Source organism: Poecilia latipinna, unplaced genomic scaffold (assembly GCF_001443285.1).
Source record: "Poecilia latipinna isolate Pla-1442-1.1 unplaced genomic scaffold, P_latipinna-1.0 Scaffold711, whole genome shotgun sequence".
Classification (NCBI taxonomy): Eukaryota; Metazoa; Chordata; class Actinopteri; order Cyprinodontiformes; family Poeciliidae; genus Poecilia; species Poecilia latipinna.
Window position 1 is genome coordinate 125,315 of NW_015113327.1, and position 26,379 is coordinate 151,693.

Consider the following 26,379-nt stretch of genomic DNA (forward strand, 5'->3'; position numbering starts at 1 on the left):
AAATCTTTTTTTAACCACCAACCCCCTCCCAAAAAATGGCAAAAACCTTTTTTAAAAAAAAGGTTTTTTGGGAAAAAAAAAAAAAAAAAAAAAAAAACAGCAAGTAAATGACTTGTGCAATTATTTTAGGAAGGTGAAGATATTCAGGATAACACAATTTACATGATTTATTTGTTTGAATTTAATCCCCAAAAAGTAAACCAGGGACCAGTTCTGTCGTGCAGAAACAGTTTTAATGTCCCAGTTCTCCAGCTCCTTGTGTTACTTCAGTCTTGCAGGAGCTCAAATGCTGAGCTTCCATGAAAAGGGAGAAAAAAGACTCCAGGGGATTGTGGTATTGAGAGATTTGGAGCAAATCTTGTGGAGTGGTGGAGGGGACAGGAGATGAAAGGGACAGGCAGGAGAAAATGAAAGAAAAGAGAGGGATCTGTGCACCGTGGTGTGATTACAGGCTAACTCGACCCTGTTTGAAATGTATTCCAGATGGGGTCTTACTTCGGCTACGCAGTAGCGGCTACTGACATCAACAACGACGGGTAAGTGAATGGAGGCGCGGTGACGCACATGGTGGCACCATATAGTGGGATGTAAAATGGTTGAAATAAGAGCAGAGGGAGAATACGCTAAAACAGAAGATAAATGTGTGTGTGGGGATTTCACTGGAGCGGCTGTCGACCGAGGGAGCTTTGAACACTTCCCAGGCAGATGAAGAGTAGACTTATATTATCTAAGAGGCCAAGAAACTTTCCTTCCTTCTGTTGACCTTTTGTAACCATGTCAGTTCACCCTGTTGAGGCGCCAGGATGCAAGAAGCCATGGCTTCCACTTGTTCAAGACAACACTGAAAAAAATACAAAATCATACCAAGTAGTTTTTCTAGTTTCTAGTGCAAATATCTTAGTACACTTGTAATAAGACAAAATTAACATACAAACAACTTTAAAGCATATACTTCTGGTTAAGAAGTATATGAGCTAGTTTTAAGTCAATAATTCCTTAATATTGATGAAAAAGTACTTGGACGAAATGATTCTTATAACAATATATTTTACCCATGTTTTTAGTGAAATAATCTGCCAATGACTAGAACTTTTTCATCAATATTAAGGAAGTATTGACTTTAAAAAAGCTTCTATATCTTTCTAAAATATTACTTTTCAGTTAGTTTTCTCTTATTTCAGAGGTATTAAGATATTTACTTTAAAAACTAGAAAAAATATACTTAGTAAAATTTTGTGTTTTTGCAGTGAAGTTAAATTTGTCTGGAAGTAGCTCACCTCCTTGGGGCTCATAAGCTAACAGTATTTACAAAAGTTGGAAATATCTAGTTTATGAACGCAGACCTTCTCCCTCCTGAGTGTTTTTTGATTAGCTAAAATTGCCAACTTTGTTTGAACTGACGCCTCAAACAGTGTTTCTCTTTACATCAGAGCAGACTCAAAAGTGTACAAAAGTCTAGATACTAACTGTTTTTTTGTGTACATGTTAGGCTACATGATGATCGGGCATTTTCCCCATGGCTACTAATGATTAAACACATACATTGGCAAAATGCAATATTTAATAGCATCTTAGTAATTTTACTTATTACAAAGCAAGTAGCGTTCACTGCAAATACACAAATACACAGAGCGCTGCCAGTTCTTACAACTGTTGGCTGGTATCCGTCACCATCCTCTGTCTTCGTCAAATAGCCAACCCTGCGGCCCCCTATGAATACTTTTATACTGTAATCCAGCTTTACAGGAATAAACACTCATATGTTTTTCTGATGTCCGCCATGGCACATCGGACCCCTTTCTGAAGTGAGACGTCACATGAAAAGAGTCAATGTTTCAGTTTTGTTCTTCAGGAATCCTCGTGCTCCTTTGTTTCCTTGAAACACGGTTCAAAGTGCTTTTATACTCTCTCTTCTCTAATGCCTCCATCTCTCTGTCTTCATTATTAAGAATCCTGTCTTTTCCACTCGGTTGACAGATTGGATGATCTGGTTGTTGGCGCTCCGACATTCATGCACCCGGGGTTCAATGGGCGTCTGGAGGAGCTGGGGAAGGTGTACGTTTACCTCCAGAGGGGCCCGCTGCGTCTGGAGCCGGCTCAGACCCATCTGCTGGGCTCACAGGTCTTCGGTCGGTTTGGCACCTCTCTGGCTCCTCTGGGTGACCTCAACCAGGACGGCTTCAACGGTACACCTGCACCTTTTACCTAATGAAGTTCTGACTCCCTTGATACAATATCTAAATATATGCCTGCGGCTTCTCGCCCCAACTGTATGCAAATTTGTGGGTTTTTGGTCATAAGTTGTTTATCTTGCCCCTTTGACATAAACCTACTTCCTTAGAAAAGACTTGGGCCATTTTTAGCTATGCTATTAGTGTGACCACCGCTGATGAGTATTCACCTTGTGTCTTTCACAAAAAATCCCCCAAAATATGTGGAAGTTCAAGATATAGAAGAAGAGAGATAGAAATCTATATTCCTCAATCAAACTTGAAGTTAGTAAAGATGAGAAATCAGAATGTTTTGCCTGAATGAGTGTGACCCAGAAAGGGTGAAAGGTCAAAAGCAGTAGATCCCATTAGGAAAAAGTCAGTATCCCTGATATCATCTGAAAATCTGCTAGTTTTTGCTGCTTGTTCACATTTACAGCCACATCATGTTGCCTGGCAACGTTCCAGTAGAAACACATTAATGGAGAGCTTTAATGCTGCTCTGTTGTTGTCTGAAATCAGACATGGCCGTCGGCTGTCCGTACGGCGGAGACCACCAGCAGGGCGTGGTCTTCATCCATAACGGTCACGCTGGAGGACTGAAGGACACGCCCACTCAGGTTCTTTCTGGCCAATGGGCTTCTAGCTCTTTCCCTGCCAGCTTCGGCTTCGCTCTGCAAGGCGACATGGACATCGATCAGAACGGCTACCCAGGTATGAGAGAGCGGGATTTGTCATTTATGCAACTTTTACCTATGAAGCCTCTTCTTTGATGTCTTCATTTGCTTTTTGCAGATCTGATTGTTGGTGCTTTTGGCCTTGATAAGGCCGTCCTGTACAGGTATGATTCCTCACTTTGCATATTTACAGTGAGTGTCTGACACCCTGTGAACCGTTTCACATTTCGTCACATTTTAATGGACTTAAGTGAATTTTAGGATTTCATGTAATGACCCAACACAAAGCAGTGGCTGTTTGTGACATGCAGATGCAAAATGAGACTGAACTTTCCCTTTATTGTTTTGTGACAAAGTGCTGAAGTACGCTCGATGGTGATTCATCTTCCATATGTTTACTGACTGAAAAACTTCAAACACACATGTACTTTATGCTTTTTTTTGCTAATGTAGTGTACAATGTATTTTGTACTGTGATATTTAATAAATTACAAAATAAAAATAGGATTACAAGAGAGATTCTCATATGTTGAGATGTAGAACATCCCAACAGGATTTGCTTTTTAACGTATTTTTTTATATTTTGTTCGTATTCAGACTCAGATGTTTACATACATTTTCTTTGCCATTTAGTTGTGCTGTGTGTTTCCCATCAGAGCGCGGCCGATAGTGACAGCCAGTGCTTCTCTCACCGTGCAGCCGGCCATGTTCAACCAGGAGGAGAAGACCTGTTCGCTCATCAGAGGAGAGAGAAACATCTCCGTTTCCTGGTATGGACTCTACCTATTTCCATTTTATCTAGTTTTTGTTCAACGTAATGATGTTTTTTTTTTGGTTCAGAGTGGGAGAAATTATTCTGCTTTCAGTCTCTTTCCACAGTTTCCACTTAAAAAACATAAGTATGGAACAGTTTTAGATTTGGTGTGGACATCAGCCAAATTGGCAGGCGTCGTGATCTCTTTAAGCGAATACAAGCAAGTACTGTTTTAGTGCTTCTTGTTATTTTTTGTTGCCTTGGCAACAAGAAGGATGTAAGAAAGAAAAAAAGGCAGAGCAGCTGGAAGAAAGATGGAAAAAGAGCAGAAAATAGTTGTGCAGTTAGGAGCTTAACACATGACTTTTGAAACCCTTACTGGTCAACATTATGACTTCACTCTTCTACTCCTCTACTTTATTTATCCATTCAGAGTTGTGAACAAGTATTCACTCCCTCACAGATTTCCTCCGTTTTTGCTTTTTGTGTCTCACTAAGCTGTTTCAGATCATGAAACAAACATTCATACCAAAGGTAAGCAGAGTAAATGCATCAACATCCACCATTTTGTTGTTTTGACAGAAAGAAATCTACATAAACAAATTGCCCAGATCAAAAATGGACAAAACTTGGAAGGCTATTAAACTTGTAGCCGTTCAGTACATCAGAATATTCTGGACAATTCTGTTTACTCCAGGAATCTTAACGCTGAATGAAACACATCACATAGATGAACTAAACACAGATGGATGTTTGAATGTTTTCATGTCTTTTAATTATGCTGATTTTCCATTTACAGCTAATGAAAAAAAAATACTAAATTGGGATATTGCATCAGACTAATAAAAAAAGCATTTGTAAAACAGAAACATGGGTTTAATAAAAAATATGTTTTCCACCAGCTCTTAGGATGCTACTTTCAAACGGTACTGTATGACCAAAACTCAAACTATTTATGTTTGCCTCATTTAGGGTCAAAGTTCATGACTCTACAATAAGAAAGAGACTGGGCAAAAATGGCTTCCATAAGGGAAAACCAAAACCACGAGTGACCCAAGAGAACATCAAAGATTCATGTTTTAGGACTTTTTAAAACTTGTTCTGGGAACTGATGAGTCAAAGTGGAACTTTTTGGAAGGTGTTCATCCTTTTATGTCTGCCGTGAACCTAACACCAGTCTAGAGCTGCCAGAATAATGACCTAAAGCACATCAGCAAATCGATTTTGGAATCACTTTATTCAAAACAAAATGAAGGTTTTGAAGTGTCGAAGTACAAACACAAACATGTTTGAGATGATGCGAAGGCCCATTCATGCTGGTAAACTCTCCAATGCGGCTTAATGAAAATAATTCTGCAGAGCTGAGTCGGCCAAAATTCCACCTGATGGCAAGAGAGGAACAACCAGTTGTTAGGGTCACTGTAGGGTCAGGCTGGGCTGCAGAGGTTTTCCTCCATAAACTAATGAAATCATCATTTAGTCAGGTTGTCTTTGTGTGTCATACAAACATTTGTTTGGTTATCTGAAATATTTAAGTGTGACAGGAAAGTAAAATACGAAGAAATCTGCAATGGGGGGTAAATGCCTTTTCACAGATTTGAAGATGAAAAGAAAGAAAGGAAGATAAGAACAGACGGGTTGTTTTCCTGACACTCGCTGGCTGTTTCCTCTGCAGCTCCATTAGTTCTTGTTCCAACCTGCTGCTGTCAGTCAGAACCACAGAAACCATCTCATGAATTAGCATCAGTCTGGACTATTTTCCACTTCTGACACACATGAACAACATTAAGATAAGAGTTTTTCTGAAGCTAGATAAAAATAAATCCAGATCACAGTTGAATTAAAAACTTCTGTGAACTGGGGTGGAACATAATGTTTGCCTCGTTCCTGATTTCCTTTTCTTTTGTTGTTGTTTTTTGCATGTTTGCCACACATCAGTGTTTCACAACATCAAACTAATTTAAATATTGGTCAAAGACAAAACAAGAAAATACAAAATGCAGTTTTTAAATCCAGTTGTTTATTATTAAGGGAGGAAAAACCTGATTCCCCCTTGAAGCGGACAACAGGCCGGGCCTCCAGCAGCATCAACTGCAAGTTTGGCCTCACATCTTTGCAGAATTGTTCTAATCTAGCCACAAGGGAATGGCATTTCTTAAGTTCATGCCACAGAATCAATAGGATTCAGGTCAGGACTTTGACTAGGCCACTCCAAAGTCTGCATTTAGATTTTCTTCACATATTCAGAGATGGTGTGTTTTGGATCACTGTTGGTTACAGATTGAGGTTGAATGTTTTTTTTTTTTTGAAAGCTGGAATCAAACCTGCAACCTTCTGGTTGTAAGACGGCTCTGCCCATCGAGTCACAGGCAGGCCCTGTTGATGTGTTGATTAAAAGCAGGTGTGGCAGTACTCAGGCCTGAGACTGGAGTCAGTAAATGTATTTTCTGTTTACTTGTGTTGTCTTTGACTAATATTTAGAGTGATGTTCTGAAACACTGAAGTCTGATAGACATGAAAAAAAAAGAAATCAGGACGGAAGAAATACTTTTTCACACCCCTGTAAATATATTTCTCAGCTCGGTTTCATCTCTCCAAAACCACGTCCAACTACATTACCCACAGATCCATGTCAAGGAGGAACATCAGCCTGAACAGTTACTGTAGATTACTGTAACTGAACAAGGACTAAATAATGGATAATGAATGAGTAGCAGTAGCATTTCTTCTTGCTCTGTGTTCTACCTGCAGCGTGAGCACCAGGTTCTGTCTGGAGGCCTATGGGAAGCACCTCCCCTCTCATTTAGGTAAGACATGCTCACACATACACAGTGGCACGCACACACGCACAGACACACACACACACACACACACATGGTCCCCATTACCTTGCTTTTGTTGTGCAGCCACAAGTATGCTGGACCTCTCTGCGGTCAATTTGGCAGTTAGGATCAAGATGAAAGAGCAATTGTGTAAATACAGGGTACGGTTTAGAGAAGTGTGTGTGTGTTTATTTAAAGTGTGGCGTTCTGTATTGTCTCTGCTGTCTGCTGTGTTTTTAATGTGGTGTGTGATGATGTTCTATGCGCTTCTCAGTAGAAGCACAGAAGAGAAAAGAGGATTTCTCTGTGCATGTGTGTTTGCATTCAGTCATAGTGTTTATCTTTGGCTATGCATACATTGACATTCCAAAAGCAATGAGATGATGGACTTTTTTTTTCTATGCTTGTTTCCACCACTGTGTTGACTTTGAAGGCTTCCTGGTGGAAGTGCAGCTTGACAGAGCGAAGCAGAACCAGAAGGAGTCTGTGAGGAGGGCACTGTTCCTGGAGAGCCAGCAGCCCACCCTGCTGAAGACCCTAGACCTTACAAATGGTCAAAGGTTCTGCCATGAAACCAAAATCTACCTGCGGGTGAGTCATTGAACTGTGTGTTCCCCTCAAAAAACAGTAATAACAATAAAAAAGGATTTGTTTAGTGAGCCAATGACCCTTTTCCTCTAGTACCTACTCAGTGAAGCTGAACTCAGGTATAATAGTTTTACACTAATAATGGTTACCTGGTACCAGCGCTTTTTTAGAACCTACTTTGTGGAGTCAGGCTGAAAATGCAACATCAGAAGACTGTGTGTCCCTGACTGGCTAAAGGTTGGAGTCACAAGTCACTAGTTCAGTCCCCTCATTTTTAAAAACTCACCACAGTGACTGAGCGTGTTTGGAGTCCAAGGCGGGACAGGTCGACAGCTGATCTGAGCACACAGAGCTCGGATCTGAACGTTGGTCATTGTGAAAGAAGCCGAACTGGCGACATACAGATAGTGCAGCAGATAATTGAATATTACATAAAAAGTTTCACACGTGGTTAAAAGCACTTAACTTGGCACAAATGTTCCCAGGACGTTGCTTTTTTTAGAAAAAAAAAAAATCATTGAAAAATTAAAGATGGCGACTATTTTTCATCATGGCCTTCATGGTCATGAAGCAAAATTCACTTCTGCACTAAAGTTGCCAATATTTATCACAGGTGAATACTGTTAGTATCAAATCACACATAACTGAACCCATATAAATCATATTTACTAATAGTTGTCCATGGTTGTCATGGAAAATTAATTTCTGCACTAAAATTGGCAGTAGTTATTGCCAATGGTGGACACAGATAACCAAAAAGTCAAGTTCACTAAGTATCAATGGGCTAAACAAGAACCTTAGCTATGCTAATGCCAAACCGCTAAACAAAAAGAAATTAGCAAAAGCTAACGGCAAGCCGCCAAACATATGAAACGTTTTGCAGATGCTAATGTTAACCATGAAGACTGTCTCAGTCTGCGTCAGACATCTTCAGTCCTCAGTTTCTGACTTTTCTGCATATCATTACTTTAAAGTTGTCTGAATAGCATGAAAAAAATTAGAAATCATGTAATGTGACATAAAGTTCATCCAAGTTAAGAACATGAGTAGCTTGGTAAGGAGCAGCATCGTGTTCCACGCTTCGCTTCGTACAGAGTCTCAGAGCTCTCTGCTGTTAATGATGGTTTCCTGGAGGTGTGGACTCTGTTGAGGTTTTAAATGTTACTCAGTCACTAACATTTGCCTGTGATGCATGTAAACATGTCAGTACATGTACCATAGCAGCATTAATATATCTGATATTAATACTGCCAAAATTGGTCCAAATTTTCATATTTGTGCACCCCTAACAATTACATTTCTGTAGTTTAGAAAATTACTCTCTGCTGTCTACTGTTTCACGCTGTTTGTTCTGAACCCGCCACTAGACAGCAGCTCTGTATTCTATACGTTTTAAGGATTCCTATTGGTCCTCCATAAACGATAAAAACCTGAGCATTATCATCAATCAGTGAAATCCCCCCGGATCAAACTTGAAAATTGGACATTATGCTGCTAGTTGGTCAACAGCTCATAATATAATTTAACAAAGCTTAAATTAGGCAGATAATTTGCTTTGAATTTTAACTATTGAAGTATTTCAATCATTGGAGGAATCGTGACAGTCCTTGTTGAGCCCACAGCCTCAAATCAATTCATATAAACTTTGGAAATCTGTCTTTACATCTCTGAGCCCTGAAAGTGGAAAATCCCAGGTGTGAACCTACCAGTGTTTTGACTTCAACTACACTTTGCAATCTCTTTTCTTCTGCGTTTTTGTGTTCCGTCTCTTTCTCTAGATTGTAGCTGCTGGGTTTTTCACTGCGTCTCTGTCTCTGCCACAGGCTGAGGACGAGTTTCGGGATAAACTGTCTCCCATCGACATCAGCCTGAACTTCAGTCTGGATGGTCGGGTGGCGGCGGATCAACACGGCCTCAGTCCCATCCTCAACTACCAGACAGAGCAACGTGTAGAGCAGAAGGTAGGATCATTATGTCCTGCTGGCGGCCCACCATAAACATTACTGTTCCTACATAATGAATGGATTATCTGTTCTCACTGCTGGTAGAATGGTGGCACAGGTCAAAGCAGTTTCTTTGACATTCAGAGGACTTGAAGTGCTGTCTGCTGCGTTGCTCTCAGGTCTTCTGTTACATATATTGACTCCGTGGTTTCTAAATGTTTTAAGTTTGATAAAATTGCAAAATTTGCTGTTTGCGAGTGATTTTCCTCCACAGCCATCAGGTGACTGAGTCACAAGATTCACAGTGCAGAGATTATGTGAATATTGTAAAAGCTTTGTGTTGTTACATTTGCTACATTTGGTTCTATGGCAGGTCAAAATTTCTACATTTGTTACATTTTCGCCTGGTGTGGAAATGGGGCCGTTCACACTGCCATTAAATGCGACCTGTATGCGTTCTGCAGTTTGAACGGGCAAACGACCTGAAAATGTCCTGCATGCGCACTAGAGGGCGCAATAGTGTCTGCGTTCTCAGTGTTCTGCCAACTGCCATAAAAAGAAGAAGTGCTCAGTTTTTGCGGAAGTAAATATGGAGGCTAATTGTGGAGCTTAACTTACATATTGTTGTCCAACCGGAGCAGCATATTAACAACTTAATCCTCATATAGTCCATCATGGTTGTTGTTTTTCTTCCCGCTTGCGGGTATCCAGACTCACAATAGTGCGTCAATGCCATTGAGAATCAATGTCTCAATGACATTCAGTTCGGATGAAGGCGACCTGAACGTTCAGTCGCATTTGAATTGGGTTCATGTCGGATATGGGTCACATTCGAAAAAGAATCCGACCTGTGCTGTTCACACTGCCATGAAAAGATCGGATACAGGTCACATTACGTCAAAAAAATCGGAATTGGGCCACTTCAGGCTGCAGTGTGAACGCACCCCAAATGGACCGGATTTTCCCGGCAAACGGACCGGAGTTCCATTAAAACTAAATAAACAGGACCGCTGTGAATACACATTCTGTGTTATACTATTGCTGGGCTTTAAAGCAGAACATCAATCCTTATCCTTCATATTTTAGGTGGAATTTTCAGTGATTGTGAGAACATACTGTGCTTTATGGAGTAGAGGGAGAATGACACGATAAATAAAAATCTGAAAAGTCTGGAAATCATTTATATTTAACCTCCGTGAGTCAGTGCCATCTTTTCCTGAAGTTAGAGCTGCAGTCTTTTAGGTCTCCACCTGCTCTGTTTATCTACAGAGTGAAATTATTGCTCATTCTTTTTTGTCAAATATCTTAATTTGTATCAGATTGAATGGCCAGTGTCTTTATTTCATCACAGATTTGAAATTACTTCTAGGTCTGGACATTAACTGGATCATTGAAAACGCATGGCTATGATCTTTGCTCCTGCTCAAGAACATCCTCTGCACAGCACAATGCCATTTATTTATCCTGGGTTTGCCCACTTCTGCACAGTGTCTGCACATTGACACTCTGTGGAACAAAGATAATGAATCAAACCTCAGTGAATTCAGGAGCTTTAGAATCATTTAGCATAGCTGTGTTTTTTCTGGCTCACTCTCTGTTCAGCTGCTCATCACGTGTGGCTCTTTGTGATTCTACAGTTCAGAGCGAAAAAATCCCGTCCAAGTCTCTAAGCCTCCATTTATCACTGGTGAAGTCGAAGCAGACCAATGAAACACGTTCAGAACCGGCTTCATTTGGCCGTAACCACATTCATTCACCCTGTTTGTCTTCTGACTCTAGTTCAGATAAAGCCAACAGATTAGTGGAGCTGAACTCAGCTGATCGAGCTCCCAGACACACACACACACATACACACATACACGCAGAGACTGCAGACAAGAGACTCACACGATTAGAAGGTTTTTGTTTTAAACGGGCAGTCTTATGTAAAGTCAGCTTTTCTGAGTGTTACATCATGTCATAATGATGTTCTCTCATCATAAACACACCTGAAGTTTTGCCTTGATTCTTTCATGCTTGTGTGAGAAATCCATTAATCTCCATGGCAACCATTCAGCTGTGCTAAATGCGAGGGTGGACATAGCTCTGCCTTGGAAATGCAGCTCCTCCTCTGAACTGCAGTTTCTAAGTGTGTAAGCCACCTCACTGCCCCACTCCGCTCCTTCAGACTAGCCAGCAGGAATTAGCAAATATCTGCTGAGTTCATTCTCAGTGAAACATTGGCAAAAAACGTTGCTAAGAGGTTAATAGAGGAGCCATGTTGTGATGACTTCCCGAAGGCGGAGCTTAAGAAAGAGCAGGAGATTTAAAAGTCAAATGTAACAAATTTGACTTTGTTAAATTACAAAGTCAAATTTCTTTTAAGTCATATTTGTTATGTAGCTACAACATTTTTAGAACAACTGAAGTTAAAATAGGTATTGTGGTTCTTTGTGCCTGGAAAATACAGAAAAACAGAAAAACAGAATTATGCAATTAGAACATCACCAAAGAGAGGAGCAGCACATCATATTGAAAAAAAGTTTTGCTTTGTAGAGAGGTTTTACCTCTATTTCTTAATAAACCTTTACTTAATATGAAGCTACAGGCATCAGTTACTCAAACATTGATTTGCCAGATCCTTTTCATTTCTCCATGAAGATCAAACTATTGCACAAACCTGGTGAATAAAAGTGATTTCTGATTTAGGAGTGAAAAAGGAGATGATCTGTCTAGAATGATCTGTTTGGTCCAGCCTTTTCTCAGACCTCTGAGGTTACAGAGTGTAGCTCTGTGAGGAGTTACGCCTGAACGTTAACTGACCACAGTGAAACCAGAGACCACACCACTTACAAGGCCACACAGCTTGACTTTTAGGAACCAAACTGATGGTCACCACAAGAGCATAGCGGATGATGTCATAAACATGATGTGCAAAAATAGAGCCGCCCGCCCTGCACACACTGTGACTTCCTCTGCTCACCCCAGCAGAACGCCCTGTGTTCCTGTTAATGCAGAAAAATTCATTAAAATGAAAATGGAGATTGATGTTTCAAAGCATAGTAAGTTAAAATATTTTTTTTATTGATGCTAATACCTGTAGTAGCGATGCACTGATCCAATATTAATATCTGTATCGATCCTGATATTGAACAAAATTCTAGGTTGGGTATCGCTGTTCCTCATCCATGAGGGCAGATCTGTTCAGTCTAATTCTATGCTTTGTACTGTGAGCGACGTCATTCTTTATTAATTATTTTACATTATATTTAGAATTCCTAATCGCTCTTTCTGAACCATTTGACAGAAGATTTGATGCAGTTTATTTTTTACATTTGACCAACGTAGTCAATTTGTTGTTTTTGTCATTTTCAGTTCCTTCATTTTTTTATTTTACATTGGATGTTTTGTTCTTAATTATACTGACTGAACAAAGTAAAGGTGTTTTTGTGTGTTTGACTAACCATGTGAAGCCGTTGGTATATTCAAGTGTCCTACTGGTGCAGAGTTATCAGATAAATGTGTAATTCACTACTTTCATGTCTGTGATTTTAAAAACAAACGTTTTAAGTCGTTTCAGCTGTTTTTCAGTATTGGCTCGTTACTGGCCGATACCAAACCTATTTTGGTACCTGAAGTAAGAATAGTGGATTGGTGCATCCCAAACCTGAAGCGCTGTCTCGTTGCTCCTGTTTGTGTTTCATATACGCAGAAGTGGAAGGTCTGTGGAGCCACATGGGTCACGGCTCTGCACAAACACAAAGGAAGCTCTGACAGCCGGTCTGGGTGGAGCGCTGCTCACTGCTCACACATCTGCTCCTGGTTTGCTGTGCATGCTCCTGTCCTGCGCAAGGTGATAGGCCCAGCTTCAAAACCTGCAACGTTATGAGAGCCATTCAAGGCAAAGCGAGAACGCGATTGGTTTTTAAACACTGCATCTGTCATTTTCTCGTGATGTACGAGAAATTTTACCCTCTTCTCTCAGTTTAAATGTAAGATCAGATGATCCCAGTGTTATGTGGTCAGAGGCCACATGGAAAATCTGTTATGTGATGTGGGAAATAATCAGGAAGCTGGAGGACTGAGAAGTTTCAAAACACATTAGTCACTGCATGTAAACTCAGGCAGAAATGTTTCCCAACTAAAGGAAAAGGTCTGATCTTCCTTAGATGCATCTTTGCACTAAAGAAAGTTTGCTTTGCGACTGACCACTGACCCTTGAACTTTTTCACATGATGTCTCATCAAAGCCATAATGACAATATAATTGTGCCAATTGGATTATGAAAGTAAATTTACTTAAACGTTGCAATTTAAAAAAATGTTGTTTTTTTGATAAAGTTTCTGTCCCAGGATGAGGTGGTTTTAGGCCTTATTGCAATTAGTTTATGTCGCAAAACTGCAATAGAAACTTTTTTTTTTTTTTGCATTACATGAATCATATGGCCAACAACTGGATGTTACTGCTGGCAAAAACCACAAAGAAGACAGCAGGAAGTATCTGATGGATGATGGCACAGTATGTTTTTTAAGGACTTATCACATGAACAAATGTATTCATGTCTGATTTTAATAGCATTTTCTTATTTAGTAGAAACACTGCATCTGCTAAATTGTGTTCTGTCGACATTAGTGGAATATAGACAATGTTTTGTGCACATTTGTAACAGAAACTCATACAGACGGCTGATTGAAACTTCTGTCATGGAAAACAAATAATCAAACACAAAATCATAGTGATTACAAATGATAATGTAATTATATTGTTGTTTGTATATTAGCAATGAATTTGTGTTCTTTTTATTTACATAAAAAAATACTTCATAGTCTATCCTAACTCCTGGTTCTTTGTTTTGCTTTCATCGGTGGTTTTAAACATCAGAATTTCTCTGTGGTGGAATCAATAAAGTCTTATCTTGTCTGACTGAAGCTAAAAAATGTGGCTGGATTGAACTGACTCAACACAGGAATGAACAGGAAGTGGGAAATGCCTGGGGGAACAATTAGGTGATTGAAGACAGGTGAGTGGAAACGTGGAGAGATGGTTAGTGAAGGGGAAGTGAGGACATCAAAGGAGCGTAGCATGAGGTGACAACAGATATTAACTAGGACCTTAACCAACCAGTAAGGTTGGGGAAAAAAAAACACTTTTTAAAACACAAACTGTTATTAAAGTTAAGTTGTGTAAAATAATTTCACTGGTTCAAGTGAGTGTGAAATCTGCTCTTACTCACACGTTTCACCAGGGGATATCAGAGTAATAACCACATACTGCAGGTCAATAACCAAACAATAGAAAGCAAAGAGAATCATCTACTACTCCAAGGAAAGATGTTGGCTGCTCATACCCTCCTTACAGAACCCCACTTCAAATCTCCTCAACTTATTTAAACACATGCATGGAGCCACCAGAGTTTGCTAAAAGACAACAGCTGATCAGGACTACATGTCTGACGGATTTATTGAGACACAAATCATCAGAAGTTAAACTTCATCTCTGCTCCTCGTTTTGGACTCAGAGGTCGGAGTCGGTGGAGAACTTCAGACTTTTCCACTCTGAGTTCTGACTTTACAAGGTGTTTTAGTTCACTTCTAAATTAGACATTCTTTCCGAGCACCAAAGGAACATTAGTAACTGTTCAGCATGAGTGGGGAACCGAGAGAAACTCCAGTGACAACTTTTACCACAGCAGGCTTAAATAAGCACTAAGTGGAAGAACAGGACACAATAAGTCCTAACAAACGTCAAGGCAGTATCCTGAGTACCAGTTCATCTTACGTCACATCTTACAGCATCTTACAGTTTCAGGGCTGCAGCAGTGAGGCTCAAAAAAGCATTTAAGTTGACAACAGTCATGAAACATCTTAGGTTCAAATCTTTCTTTCTCATGTTTCATTTTCTTCACTGAGGTTGAAAAACATGACAGTCTGCTTAAATATAGAGAAGAAAGTGGGCTTGAAGTAAAGATGGCTGGAAGTGAAAGATTCACTCACATAATCTGTAAATAAATGTAAAAGCAGTAAGTTGGACGAGGATTCTTCACGGAGAGTTTGGTGCTAACCTCCACCAACCTTGTCCCTCGCTCTATCTGACATTCATTTTGGAGTCTAATGCTTCCCACATGTAGAGCAGACAAGGCCGTGGCGTGGTTGACAGCGCGGCGCTGCAGACTGATGAGACCAAAGAGCAGAGAGGACCGAAGGACGTGAAAAGATCAAGGGCTCAAATGGAAACGTCAGTCCTGCCAAATCAAATCTCATTCATGTTTTCCTTTTGGTTTCTACAAACTCAGCTGTTGCAGAAAACTAAAAGGGAAATTAGTCCCAGTTGTGTTTTTGAGGTTCCAACTCTTTTTGATGGAGGCTCTCCGCAGAAATGTCATTGTTTTGATGGAATTCATCTTCTGACTCTCCTTCATCTTATTCCTTTGCTTTCTTTCCACGTATGAAGCAAAAGTTTCTTTTATCTCGCAGCGATGAATGGTCGTTCACTCTGAGCTTTGTGGCAATGTTTGCTAGTTGAGTTCAGATAGAGAGTCTGTGAATAGATTGTAGCTTCCTCTAGAGCAGGGGTCCCCAAACTACGGCCCGCGGGCCGGATCCGGCCCGCCACGTCATTTGGTCCGGCCCCCTGAACAATGCCGGATCCGGCCCGCCTGCTCATACCAGAGAGCATTCAGTGTTTTTTTTCATATATTGTATTTTCCGGTTTATATGTGGATTTTTCTTCAACCACCAGGGGGCTTTTGAGCAAATGTGAAACTTACTTTCCCTCAATGGAATATATACTCGTCAGTCACCGTTTCACTCACGGTTTTTTCCATTCTGGGTAAAAATCTATCCAAAAGTGTCGTCGTCTCTCCCCCACACCCCCCGTCGACAAGAATTTCTTTGTTTTTTTTTACTGCAAAAACTAAGACCACAGAAAGGAACAGCTATGTGGCCCTCGCAGGAAAAAGTTTGGGGACCCCTGCTCTAGAGGTTTCTTCTTTTTGCTTTCCATGCATTTCGGAAATGTTTACCTCAGTAAATATGTTTTCAGCATTTTTACTGACATCAGATTCACATCAGATGTCTGTAACAACCAAAGTAATGCGAGCACACAAAGAAACTCGACGAGTCAGTAGATTGTGTGTAATGAAGTGATGTTGTTCATGAAATAAGTACTGAATGCTGTGGATAAAAAACCAAGAAACCAGATAAAATTTGTTAGTATTTAGAAAGTATTCCTGTTATGCATCTAACTTAATAATATCTGATGGACAATAAAAAGTTTTGCTGTGGGGACTTTTTTCTGCCATAGTTCGAGAGGACACATTTCCAGTCTGGAAGCAGGATTTCATGACCTTTGTTCTCAAAAAACTTTTAATACTCAAAACCAGACAGAAAAACAAGTACAGTTTTTTTTTTTTCATTAAAAACAAGAAGTACTCCATTCTACTTCAATGACCTCTATGCACAGTCACTGCACAAGATTCCACTGCTGAAGAGAAAAAAAATATGAACCTTGTTTAAAGTTTACCAAGGAAAATGTACGGGAAAAAACTGAAGAACAGAAGATATGAAGGATCCCAGAGTATTTCAGATTTAACGGTCTCTTCATGCAGCAGGCATCTTAAAGTCGATATTACCAAAAAAGGCTTTCCCATATAATATCTTATATATTTCTGTAGGTATACGTACTTCATTTATTATTTCATTTTTGTTCCCATAACTCCATTTTTGGACTAATTTGCTGTGATTTCTTTGATTGTTTTAAACATCTGCTGTGAATTGTATGTCAACAGAAATATTAGAAAACTATGAAGTGAAAGAACTGATGAACTTCCTGTTTTACCTGAAGCCGTTTCTCTCTGTGTTTTCCCATCAGGCCCAGATTCAGCTGGACTGCGGAGAGGACAACATTTGTGTCCCTGACCTCAAACTGGCTGTTATTGGGTGAGAATATTGTGTAGGCCATACACAATATGGCCTACACATTAACCAGAGCAGATTAAAGATGCTCAAGTTAGTGAAAAATTTGGAAGATTTTTGAAAATCTTTAATCTGCTCTAGTTAAAAAACTCAAACATGCAGACTCCTCAAACTAGATTTTCTACATTAAAAGCAGAATATTTCAAACCCAGTTTGATTTGTGATCAGAATAGTTGGAACAGACCCTGAACACATCGTCTTATTGCTGCTCAATAGGCCTCTTCCACCATGTTCATACGACATCACCATATCTACTTCTGATACTGTCTGGAGCTCATAAGTGAAATTAGAAATATACACCAGAGGCATGTATTTTTTTTAAAAAGTTAGTTTTTACATAAATAAACATGTAAAGTTCAGTAAGAGTCCAATATAAACCAAAGTCATAACAACCCGCCGTGCTTATCATCGGTGCTAACTGCTCCGGTCGCTGAATCCTCCAGCAGCACAGATGGTGCAGGGAGGAACTCCAGAAAGTTCACAACCAGTGTGGAAATATTAAACCTTTCAACATGTACAGGCAGACACCACAGAAAGCTTTCTGAACAAAATATTATCTGAGATGAGATGATTTTCTGCATCATCTCATGGATGACAGACTAGAGCAGGTTATTGGCCGCTCTACTGGCTTTTTTTTTAGTTTCTTTAAGTTTAAAAATACTCTAGTCTAATTTCTAGATTTATTTACATACTTCTTACATACTTTTTCTTTGGATGAAGTAACTGGTCAACAAATAACCTGCTTCTCCTATGGGATTCATAAAGTATATTCTGATTCTGTGTTACTGGTTTTACTGGTGTTACTGGGCCGACCACTGCTGCAGCTCCAAGACACAAAAATTAAAGAGACATTACCTGAATTCAGCCACATAAATTCTAGTAGCATCTGAGCTCAGCACACAGATGACAGACTGACCCAGAGTTGTTGTTGTGTTGAAATGTCATGCTAAGCGCTGTAACAGAAGAGATCGTCTTCAGGAGAGCATTAGTCGATCTGAATGCTGCCAAGGTCAGGAGTGCCATGTTTACATCTGAACTGAGATTTTCTGCAGCAGGTTGTGTAAGTCCCAGAATGATTTCCCACTCTTGGCTCAGTCTGGTAGGGTGGATGCTTAATCGTTCTTTGTTTATGAATGAACACCAGAGAGATATGAGTCATTGTGTCTCCCCTCCCGTTCATGGAGCAAACACACACACGGAAACACACAGGCTCTTACTCCTCCTCCTCCCACACAGCCGGCTCTGTTATGAGGAGTGTTTTGAATTATGCGGCCATGTGATTCCTCTTCGCAGCAGAAATCCAATCAACGCTACAAGTTTCCCACGGAGGCCCAAAGTTCTGCCTGAGGATCTGCTTCAAGGCCAAGTGATTCAGCACACGCATGAGAAGAATTCCTCCTCGCTGTAAAACATCAGCAGTTTGCTTTCCTGGGCCAACATTCCTTCATGATGGGCCATTTAACATCCAGGATGAACCCCGAGGTTTATCACTGTGTTTGTTATGCTCTGACTGAGCGTCCTCCATTCACCCTGGGCTTTTTTCTTAAATGAATTGACTGTGTTGCGTCTCAGCGGTGGGCTGCCTTTCCCTTTTCACTCTCAGCATCTGTTGAGAGTTGGTGTTATTCCATCAGTGTTGCTTCCTGGCCTAATTAAAATCATCTGGTTATTCCACCTAGAGAAGGGTCACTGTGTCGTGACCGGGGGGCTGGAGGAGGAATGAAAGAAGACCCCCAGTCCTAACCCTCCACGGACCTCATAGCTCCTTCTCCTGCTCAATAGAAACATAGATTTACGGCGCGGCGGCAGACTGGGCGGAGCCACAGCCGGGAGGGTGTGGAGAGAATTTATCACGACAGTTAAATTGTGCTGGCGCTTGTTACTGCATGGGGGGTCGATTTCCTGAGACAAATCACAGCGGTCGGGTTCGGCTCGGGTTCCCGACCGGCAGCAGTTGAAAGAAAGGCGCACTGTTTACGAGTCTGTCACCGTGACAAATGTTGCTGGGCGATACATTGTCTCAGGAGATATTGTGATAAACGATCATATTGTTGTTTTGAAGTTATTTTCAAGTAACATGAGGGAAACGGCATAATAATAATGCAAGAACACATTCTCAAAGATCAATAAACTTTAAACTATAATCAACATTTAAAACTGGACCTGGAAGACATTTTAAATATCCAAAATACATAAACAAAACAACAAAACAACAAATAAAATTAATGATATAGTCTCTGAAACAAAATGGTCCTTCGAGAAGAAGTTCTAGTGGAGACTAAAACACCAGACTGAAGACTTTTATCATCCAGTTTTAAGTAGAAAAAGAGAAAAGATGAATTATCTTTGTGTTATCTTATCTAAGTCATTGCCTTCAGATGAGTTCCTCTGCTTTGCTGTCAGGATGAATATCAAAAACAATTGTACTTCAGTTGGAGGGATTTAGATGTGGAATCATTTTGTGAGGAGTTAAAATTGTGTTTTTCAGTCTTTAAATAAAAACATCTCTAAAAATCAATTTGCTAAACAAATGAGGTTTGATTATGTTTTCTTTTCTGAGTTTGTCTACAGACTTAGCTGGAATTCCAGGATATGTTTTAGAAAAATGTACAGGAAAGATTATGCTGCTTTGATTTTGATGCTTTTAATATAACAAAGTGAAGGTGTAATAAACTTATTGACTCAGGGGTTTGGGTTGGCGTGGCCAGCAGCAGTTTATTTGCATTTAAAGTGACAGGATTCTGAAAGGAGCTCAAACTAGGCAGAACTAAAATCTCATTACCTGAAAATGATTTTGTGCAAAAAAATATAATGCAACGTGCTATAATTTTCTCCTGGTGGTTTATTTCAACTCCCAAACAGTTACTTTATAACATTATGATTAGTTTTGCTTCGTGTAGAAGAAGCATGGCAGTGATGTTGGTCTTCTCTTTTTTCCAGTGATAAATCAGAGGTCTACCTGGGCGACGAAAACACCTTGAGCTTGATCTTTAATGCCAGGAATGAAGGAGAGGGAGGGGCTTATGAGGCGGAGCTGTACGTGGTGCTGCCCCCAGAGGCCGACTACAGCGGGATCGCACGCAACAACGGGGTGAGGCGAACACTTATCACAATAAATAAACCTAATGGTCATAGCTGTTTTACTGCTGGAAACTGCAAATGAAACAAGGGGTGTTTTTGTTTTTTTTTTTATCTGTATTTCATCTCTGAAATTTTATTATTATCAAGAAAGTGCAACAGCAAAGTTCTTTATGAAGTTCTCTGATATGGAAGATCATCACTTGTTTTGGTATGTGATGTCTTTTCCAGAGTCTGACTCAGCTGACCTGCAGCTACGAGGCTGATAACCAGACCCGCCATCTTGTGTGCGACCTGGGAAACCCCATGAAGTCTGGCAGCAGCGTAAGAACCGCTTCCTGCTTTATTCTGTTTTCATTCTCTGTACACATTTAGTCAACTTTAAAACGGCAGTACTATGTAAAATCAACTTTTTTGAGCTTCACATCATGTTTAATGTTAGTCCCTCACCAAAAACATACTTGGAATATTGCCTTGATTCTTTTATGCATGTTTGAGAAAGCCTTTAAACTCCATGGAAACAATTCAGCTGTGCAAAATGCCTGGGTGGACCTAGCCCCGCCTCCGAGACAAAGCTCCTCCTCAGAGCTGCAGATTCCAAGCTTCTGAGCTTCACGGAGCAGCCCTCCCCCATGACTTCCCCACTGCAACTACCCTACTAGCTCCTTCAGACTAGCCAGCAGCAATTAGCAAACACCTGAAGGAACTTTGCTCATTATGCTGACTTCTTCTCAGAGCAACGGTTGTAAAAACATTGTTCAAGGGTTTACAGAGGAGCCATGTTGTGATGAGCTCCTGAAGGCAGAGTTTCAGAAAAACCAGGAGTTTCTTAAAGAGACAGAGGCCCAATTTCAAGGTGTTAATTTACAATGTAAAATTTCTTTGAAGTCATTTTTGGTATATACAACCCTTTTTAACAAGTGATGGTAACATAGTTATTTGATTGTGCTATAAAGTGACAATATGTGACTGGAGAATAGTGCAATACCGTGCCTTTAATGACTAACATACATGAAAACTCATCAAGTTTGTCCAACGTTGTTAAATAACCTGATAAACGATGCAATCATAAATGTAAGTTGTATGCTGTGAGCACAGTCTATCCTTGTTTACCCTGCTGATCACTAAGAGTCCGAGCGCCGTAGAAATGAGTGCTTCATCTATTTCTCTGTAGTTATGGGCCGGCCTTCGATTCACTGTGCCGAGACTGACAGACGCTAACAATGTTGTCCAGTTTCAGCTCCAAATACGAAGGTAGGTTGATACTGTCTGATGGGGTTCATTTTCATCATTCCATCCGATAGCAAAAGGCAAGAGTGTTTTCTAAGGCTTATTTAGTCAGTGCCAGTGTTTAGTCCGCTCCAGTATTTAGTCCGTCCCAGTATTTTTTGTATGTCCATACAGACCCATTAGCTGTTAATAAATGGGTCAGTTCTTCTCATACCTCTTGTTGTTAACTATTGTTCTCTTTGAGTAATATCACATGATCAAGCCTTTTCTAACATTGCACACTTCAAAAAAAGTAATAAAAATATGTAGGATTCGTGCTGATATCGTATCGGGTCAATATTCGTATCGGCCAATACTCAAATCTGCAATACCAGTATCATATTGGAAGCAGTCATATAAGGAGCCTCGGGAGTCATGCTTCCAAAGTTAAGTTCATTTAATTTTCTCTCCGAAGTTGGAGTTGATTAAGAACATGCTAATCATGGAGTTTTTCTGTCTGTGTTGCAGTAAAAACTTCAATAACTCTGACAGTAACGAGGTTCTGCTGGAGGTGCAGGTTGCTGCCAAGGCTGAGGTGATCCTGCAGGGGTAAAGCTTCATCACCAGCCTTACAGCATAACCTTTCACTATGTTTCAAATGGTAATGATTGGGCCTGCAGCTGAGACGTGACTGTGGCTCTTGCAGTGTTTCTCGGCCAGACAAAGTCATCTTCCCTCCTCCCAACTGGAGCGCCCGTCAGAGCCTGGGGGAGGAGCAGGACGTTGGCCCCGAGCTCCAGCAGGTTTATGAGGTTTGACGTGATTTATGGCTCTTATTCTTAGCTCTTCTGAGTCCGCCAGCTGTGTTGTGATTTCAAGGAAGAAGATGTTTAGAAATTCAAATTTCGAAACTTGTCCTCTCACAGTTGGTGAACAATGGCCCCAGTGTGGTGAGCCGCACAACATTAGAGGTGAGATGTCCCCTGAGGGCCCAGGGCCACGCTCTGCTCTACCCCATGGAGGTGATCACCGTGGGCCCACTCAGCTGCTCCTCCAAAACAACCTTCAATGCTCTGAAACTCAAGGTTAGGACACACACATCTGCCTATAGGCACGTTGCATGTTAATGTTTCCATATTGTTGTTTCATGCATGGAGGGCAAAATGACTGACCTGTTGAAACTGGGAGATGTAGGTATTAATAATTTAGTACAGTGCGCCACAAAATAATGCAAAAAAAAAAAATGTTTAAGAACAATTCCAAACCACTGATATTTTTTATTTTTCTCTCTGTCTGTGTCGGCTATATATACACACACACACACACACACACACACACACACACACACACACACAACACACCATAGCAACTGACTGACAACAGCTCCTCTAGTGTATTTCAACACCAAAAGCCACACAAATATTTTCCACACAGAGGCCATTACAGTATTTTTTCAGGTTTGATGTTTATTCTGTGATTATTAATAAGTGATCGTTTGAACCCAGCGGTGGTTGATCAGCTAGTTTAAGCGCCTGCTCTACTGATGATCTGTCAGAGAGTTGGTGTGTGGATTGCCTGTTTTTTTTAATGGAATCAAAACACACCAAATTTCCCGCCACATCTACATGTTACAGCTTTCAAAGTCAAGCTAGCATAACTGACCTATTTACCTCCCTCACTATTTTTGTTTAATTAAAACTTTTCCCTGACCTTGTTACCTAGTTGTTGTAGTGTTGACAATTAGTAACAAAGCACTGCGTCCCTTTTTCATTTATATACCCGCCGTATATTTACGATTTAGCGCGTCATGTTAATAAATTGACAGCTTAAAACCAATCGCAGTCAGTTTTTTGAGCCTTTTTTAGGATTTTGCGTGTGTGGGATCACATTGCAACGTCTCTATAGAGGCAAGAGTTGTTGTGGCTAATGAGCATGACATCACATTTGCTAACAAGTCTGCCCATCTATGCAGCTTCAGGCTCCAGCGTCAGAAAGTTCTGCATTGTTAAAGTCCAGCACTGAGCATTACATCTGGAGGAGGGAGGAGATCAGGGATCCTCTGGCTGAACACGGAAACCTGGTGAGACAATCCAGGAATGAAGGATGGGTTTGCAAATTAAATTTATAACAATAATAATAATCATACATTTTATTTGAAGGTGCCTTTCAAGTCACTCAAGGTCACAAACAAGAAATACAAAACAGCAAAAGATAAAATATAAAACAATAATTTAATTCAGTTTATTTATTTAGCGCCAATCATAGCAAATGTTGTGTCAAGGCGCTTTACAAAAATATATTCGAATTGAATTTCAGTTCAGTGACACATTCATCAAAATTGATTTAATGATCAAACAGTACAGGATGTTCCATTGTGTTGTTTTCAAATCTGACTTGATATAATTACTAACTGCTTAGATAACTGTGATGCACTAACTGTATGACTGCGTATATGTGTGTGTGTGTGCGTGTGTGTGTGCGTGCCAGTAATTAAGTTTGTATGTGTGTGTTTGTGTATTGTGATTAGAAAGCAAAATGTTGAGTTACATATTCTGTTTTAAAATGTTAAAGGACTGCAGAGGTGAATCATCTTATGCTATAATCCGGTGCAGCACATCAAATGGTGTCATTTATGATCAAGCTATACATGGTCCCTTTGTAAATAAAGTTTATCACTGTTTGTTAATCAAAGTACATTAAGACTTTTCTGCACAATTTCATAAAAAGGCAGATATCAATAAAATTGAATACAATTAATGGAACAACAGAAAAAAATTCAACAAAATAAACAAGTCAGAGAAAGTGAGATTTGATGTTAGAGTAAACTTTACTCGTCACAAAGGCCCTCTCATAAAGTCACTCCACTGGGTGTCCAGTCCCAGTTTGTCATGTTGCTGTTGTTTATTACATGGTGGTTCTGCTGACAGCAGTCGGTCCACCCAAATTACCCAACAACATGGTGCTGGAGGTTCTGCCCTCCACTAATATGTTTAAACCTTAATGAGGTTATTTCTCTTGAGAGAGGAAGTGGGAGCAGATATGACGAGTCCAGGCTAACGTCTCCCCCTGCCAGCTGTAATTGTTTATGAAACGACCTTATTTAGCTCAGTGATTTATGCGACTTGCGTCAGTGACCGGAATGTTTGACAGCTCATCCCTGTTATTCACAAGAGGCCTGTTGAAAAGAGAGAATCCGGCCACATGAAGACGCTCTCTCACTATTTGAACGCTGTACGTTCAGTCACTTTTCAGCCAGGAGTTTACAGCTCTGCTTCCAAAATTATTCACACCCCTAAAATATTTTTGTGTTTTGTTACATTACAGCCATACACTTTAAGTGGTAGTGTTATGTAAAACTGACATTTTGAGTTTCACATCATGTTATCATGTTATTCCCTCATCAAAAACATACCTGGGGTGTTGCCTTGATTCTTTCATGCATGTTTGAGAAATCTTTTAATCTCCATGGCAGCTGTGCAAAAATGCCTGGATGGACCTAGCCCTGCCTTTGAGGACAAAGCCGCAGTCTCTGAGTTTCACTCAGCTCCTTCAGACTAGTGAGCAGCAATTAGCAAACAGGTGGTGGAAACTGCACATCAGCTCCTATAATGAGCTCCTTATAGGAGCTACTTCTCAGTGAAACGCTGGTGAAACATTGTGAAAGTGTTAATAGAGGAGCCATGTTGTAAAGACTTCCTGAAGGCTGAGATTCAGAAAGAGCAGGAGTTTCTTAAAGAGACAGATGCCCAATTTCAAGGAGTTAAATTACATAGTAAGTTATAAGTGCTACCTTAAGTTATTTATACTTAAGGAAGCACTTGATTTTGCAACAAAACGTAAGAAAATACATAATACTACCTCTTTAGAGTTGTTTTTTTATTTTGTAAAAGAAAAAAAAACAGCAAGACTTCACTTTTGGGTAAAAATCTGTGAAGTGGTGAATGAAGAATATATAGGACAGTTTTTGTATATTTAAACATGCTGGTGTGAATTTTCAAGTCCATTGTGTCTGTTTTAGAGGTTAAGTAGAAGAAGAAAACATGTAATGTTGCCCTCTGACCTGCAGACATGCGGCTCAGTGGAATGCTGGAAGCTGCACTGTGATGTGAAACGGTTGGAGAAAGGCAGCAGCGTCATCCTGACCGTACGCTCCAGACTCTGGGCTGAGACCTTCATGGAGGTGAGGCTGACAGACTGAAAGACTGACAGGTTGACAGACTGACAGGTTGACAGACTGACAGACTGACAGACTGAATTTCTGGTTAAAACATGTCTGTTTTTCATTCAGTGAGTAGAGAATCCAGAATTTTTACTTAAGTAAGAGTACAGCATAGTAAAAATACTCCTGAAAGTATATTTATTTTTCCAAAAAAGATACTCAAGTAAATGTAACTGAGCAGTAGTGCTCAGAGGGTGGAGCCCTGATGCTCATGTACATAAAGTTCAGTAAAAGTGCAGAACTCTGCTTGAAGCCAAACATTTGCTCATACCTCCCCCTTGTGGAGGTTTGTGATTACAGAATATGAAGAATTTTGTAATAATTTCACACAGCAGATCAATTATCAGCAGTCTGTGAAGTATATTTATGAAGTCACACTAGATATTCATATTTTATTTTATTTTTTTTATGTAAGAGCCATGAAACCTGTCTTGGTGCTGCATGTTATCCCGTCTGTTTGCTCATCCCCAGCACCCATACAAGCAGCACATCCTGGAGTGTTCAGTCCAGTATGAAGTGAACAAGATGCCATACTCTATTCCTCTCAAATTCAAGTCATCTGGGTCAAAGAAGGTAACTTCCTGAAATTTGTGTCATTCTGAGTGTTATTCTACTGTGGATGTCAGTGTGACGGTGTGATGGTGTTGCTGTTGGCCAGGTGGTGGCGTCTGTGACGTGGAGCAATCCGGACAATCAGTTTTCAGTTCCAGTGTGGATCATCATCCTGGCTGTTTTAGCTGGGCTGCTGCTGCTGGCGGTGCTCATATATCTACTGTACAAGGTAGAATGGGCTGATGGAGACACAACCCAACATCCTCCACTTATTACTTGCATTTTAACTTAACCACATAAAAACCCACTGAGAACAACGACTCTTTCATAAAGCTGACTTGGCCAAGAGAGGCAGCAGCACACGACATAGTGGAC

The 26,379-nt window shown here is 40.2% G+C and overlaps 1 protein-coding gene across 1 annotated transcript in view; it reads left to right on the forward strand.

The window, feature by feature from the left end:
• Positions 1 to 26,379, forward strand: part of LOC106955164 (integrin alpha-5-like) — a 52,301-nt gene that overhangs the window by 22,772 nt on the left and 3,150 nt on the right. Inside the window, exons 11-29 of the mRNA XM_015045174.1 lie at positions 484 to 536; positions 1,978 to 2,186; positions 2,733 to 2,924; positions 3,006 to 3,051; positions 3,544 to 3,657; positions 6,393 to 6,448; positions 6,897 to 7,054; positions 8,875 to 9,012; positions 16,843 to 16,910; positions 19,887 to 20,037; positions 20,256 to 20,348; positions 21,199 to 21,278; positions 21,762 to 21,842; positions 21,940 to 22,045; positions 22,160 to 22,318; positions 23,206 to 23,313; positions 25,300 to 25,413; positions 25,924 to 26,025; positions 26,111 to 26,233. Of these exons, the coding sequence (XP_014900660.1) occupies positions 484 to 536; positions 1,978 to 2,186; positions 2,733 to 2,924; positions 3,006 to 3,051; positions 3,544 to 3,657; positions 6,393 to 6,448; positions 6,897 to 7,054; positions 8,875 to 9,012; positions 16,843 to 16,910; positions 19,887 to 20,037; positions 20,256 to 20,348; positions 21,199 to 21,278; positions 21,762 to 21,842; positions 21,940 to 22,045; positions 22,160 to 22,318; positions 23,206 to 23,313; positions 25,300 to 25,413; positions 25,924 to 26,025; positions 26,111 to 26,233 (2,151 nt within the window). The remainder of the gene's footprint in view (positions 1 to 483; positions 537 to 1,977; positions 2,187 to 2,732; positions 2,925 to 3,005; positions 3,052 to 3,543; positions 3,658 to 6,392; positions 6,449 to 6,896; positions 7,055 to 8,874; positions 9,013 to 16,842; positions 16,911 to 19,886; positions 20,038 to 20,255; positions 20,349 to 21,198; positions 21,279 to 21,761; positions 21,843 to 21,939; positions 22,046 to 22,159; positions 22,319 to 23,205; positions 23,314 to 25,299; positions 25,414 to 25,923; positions 26,026 to 26,110; positions 26,234 to 26,379) is intronic.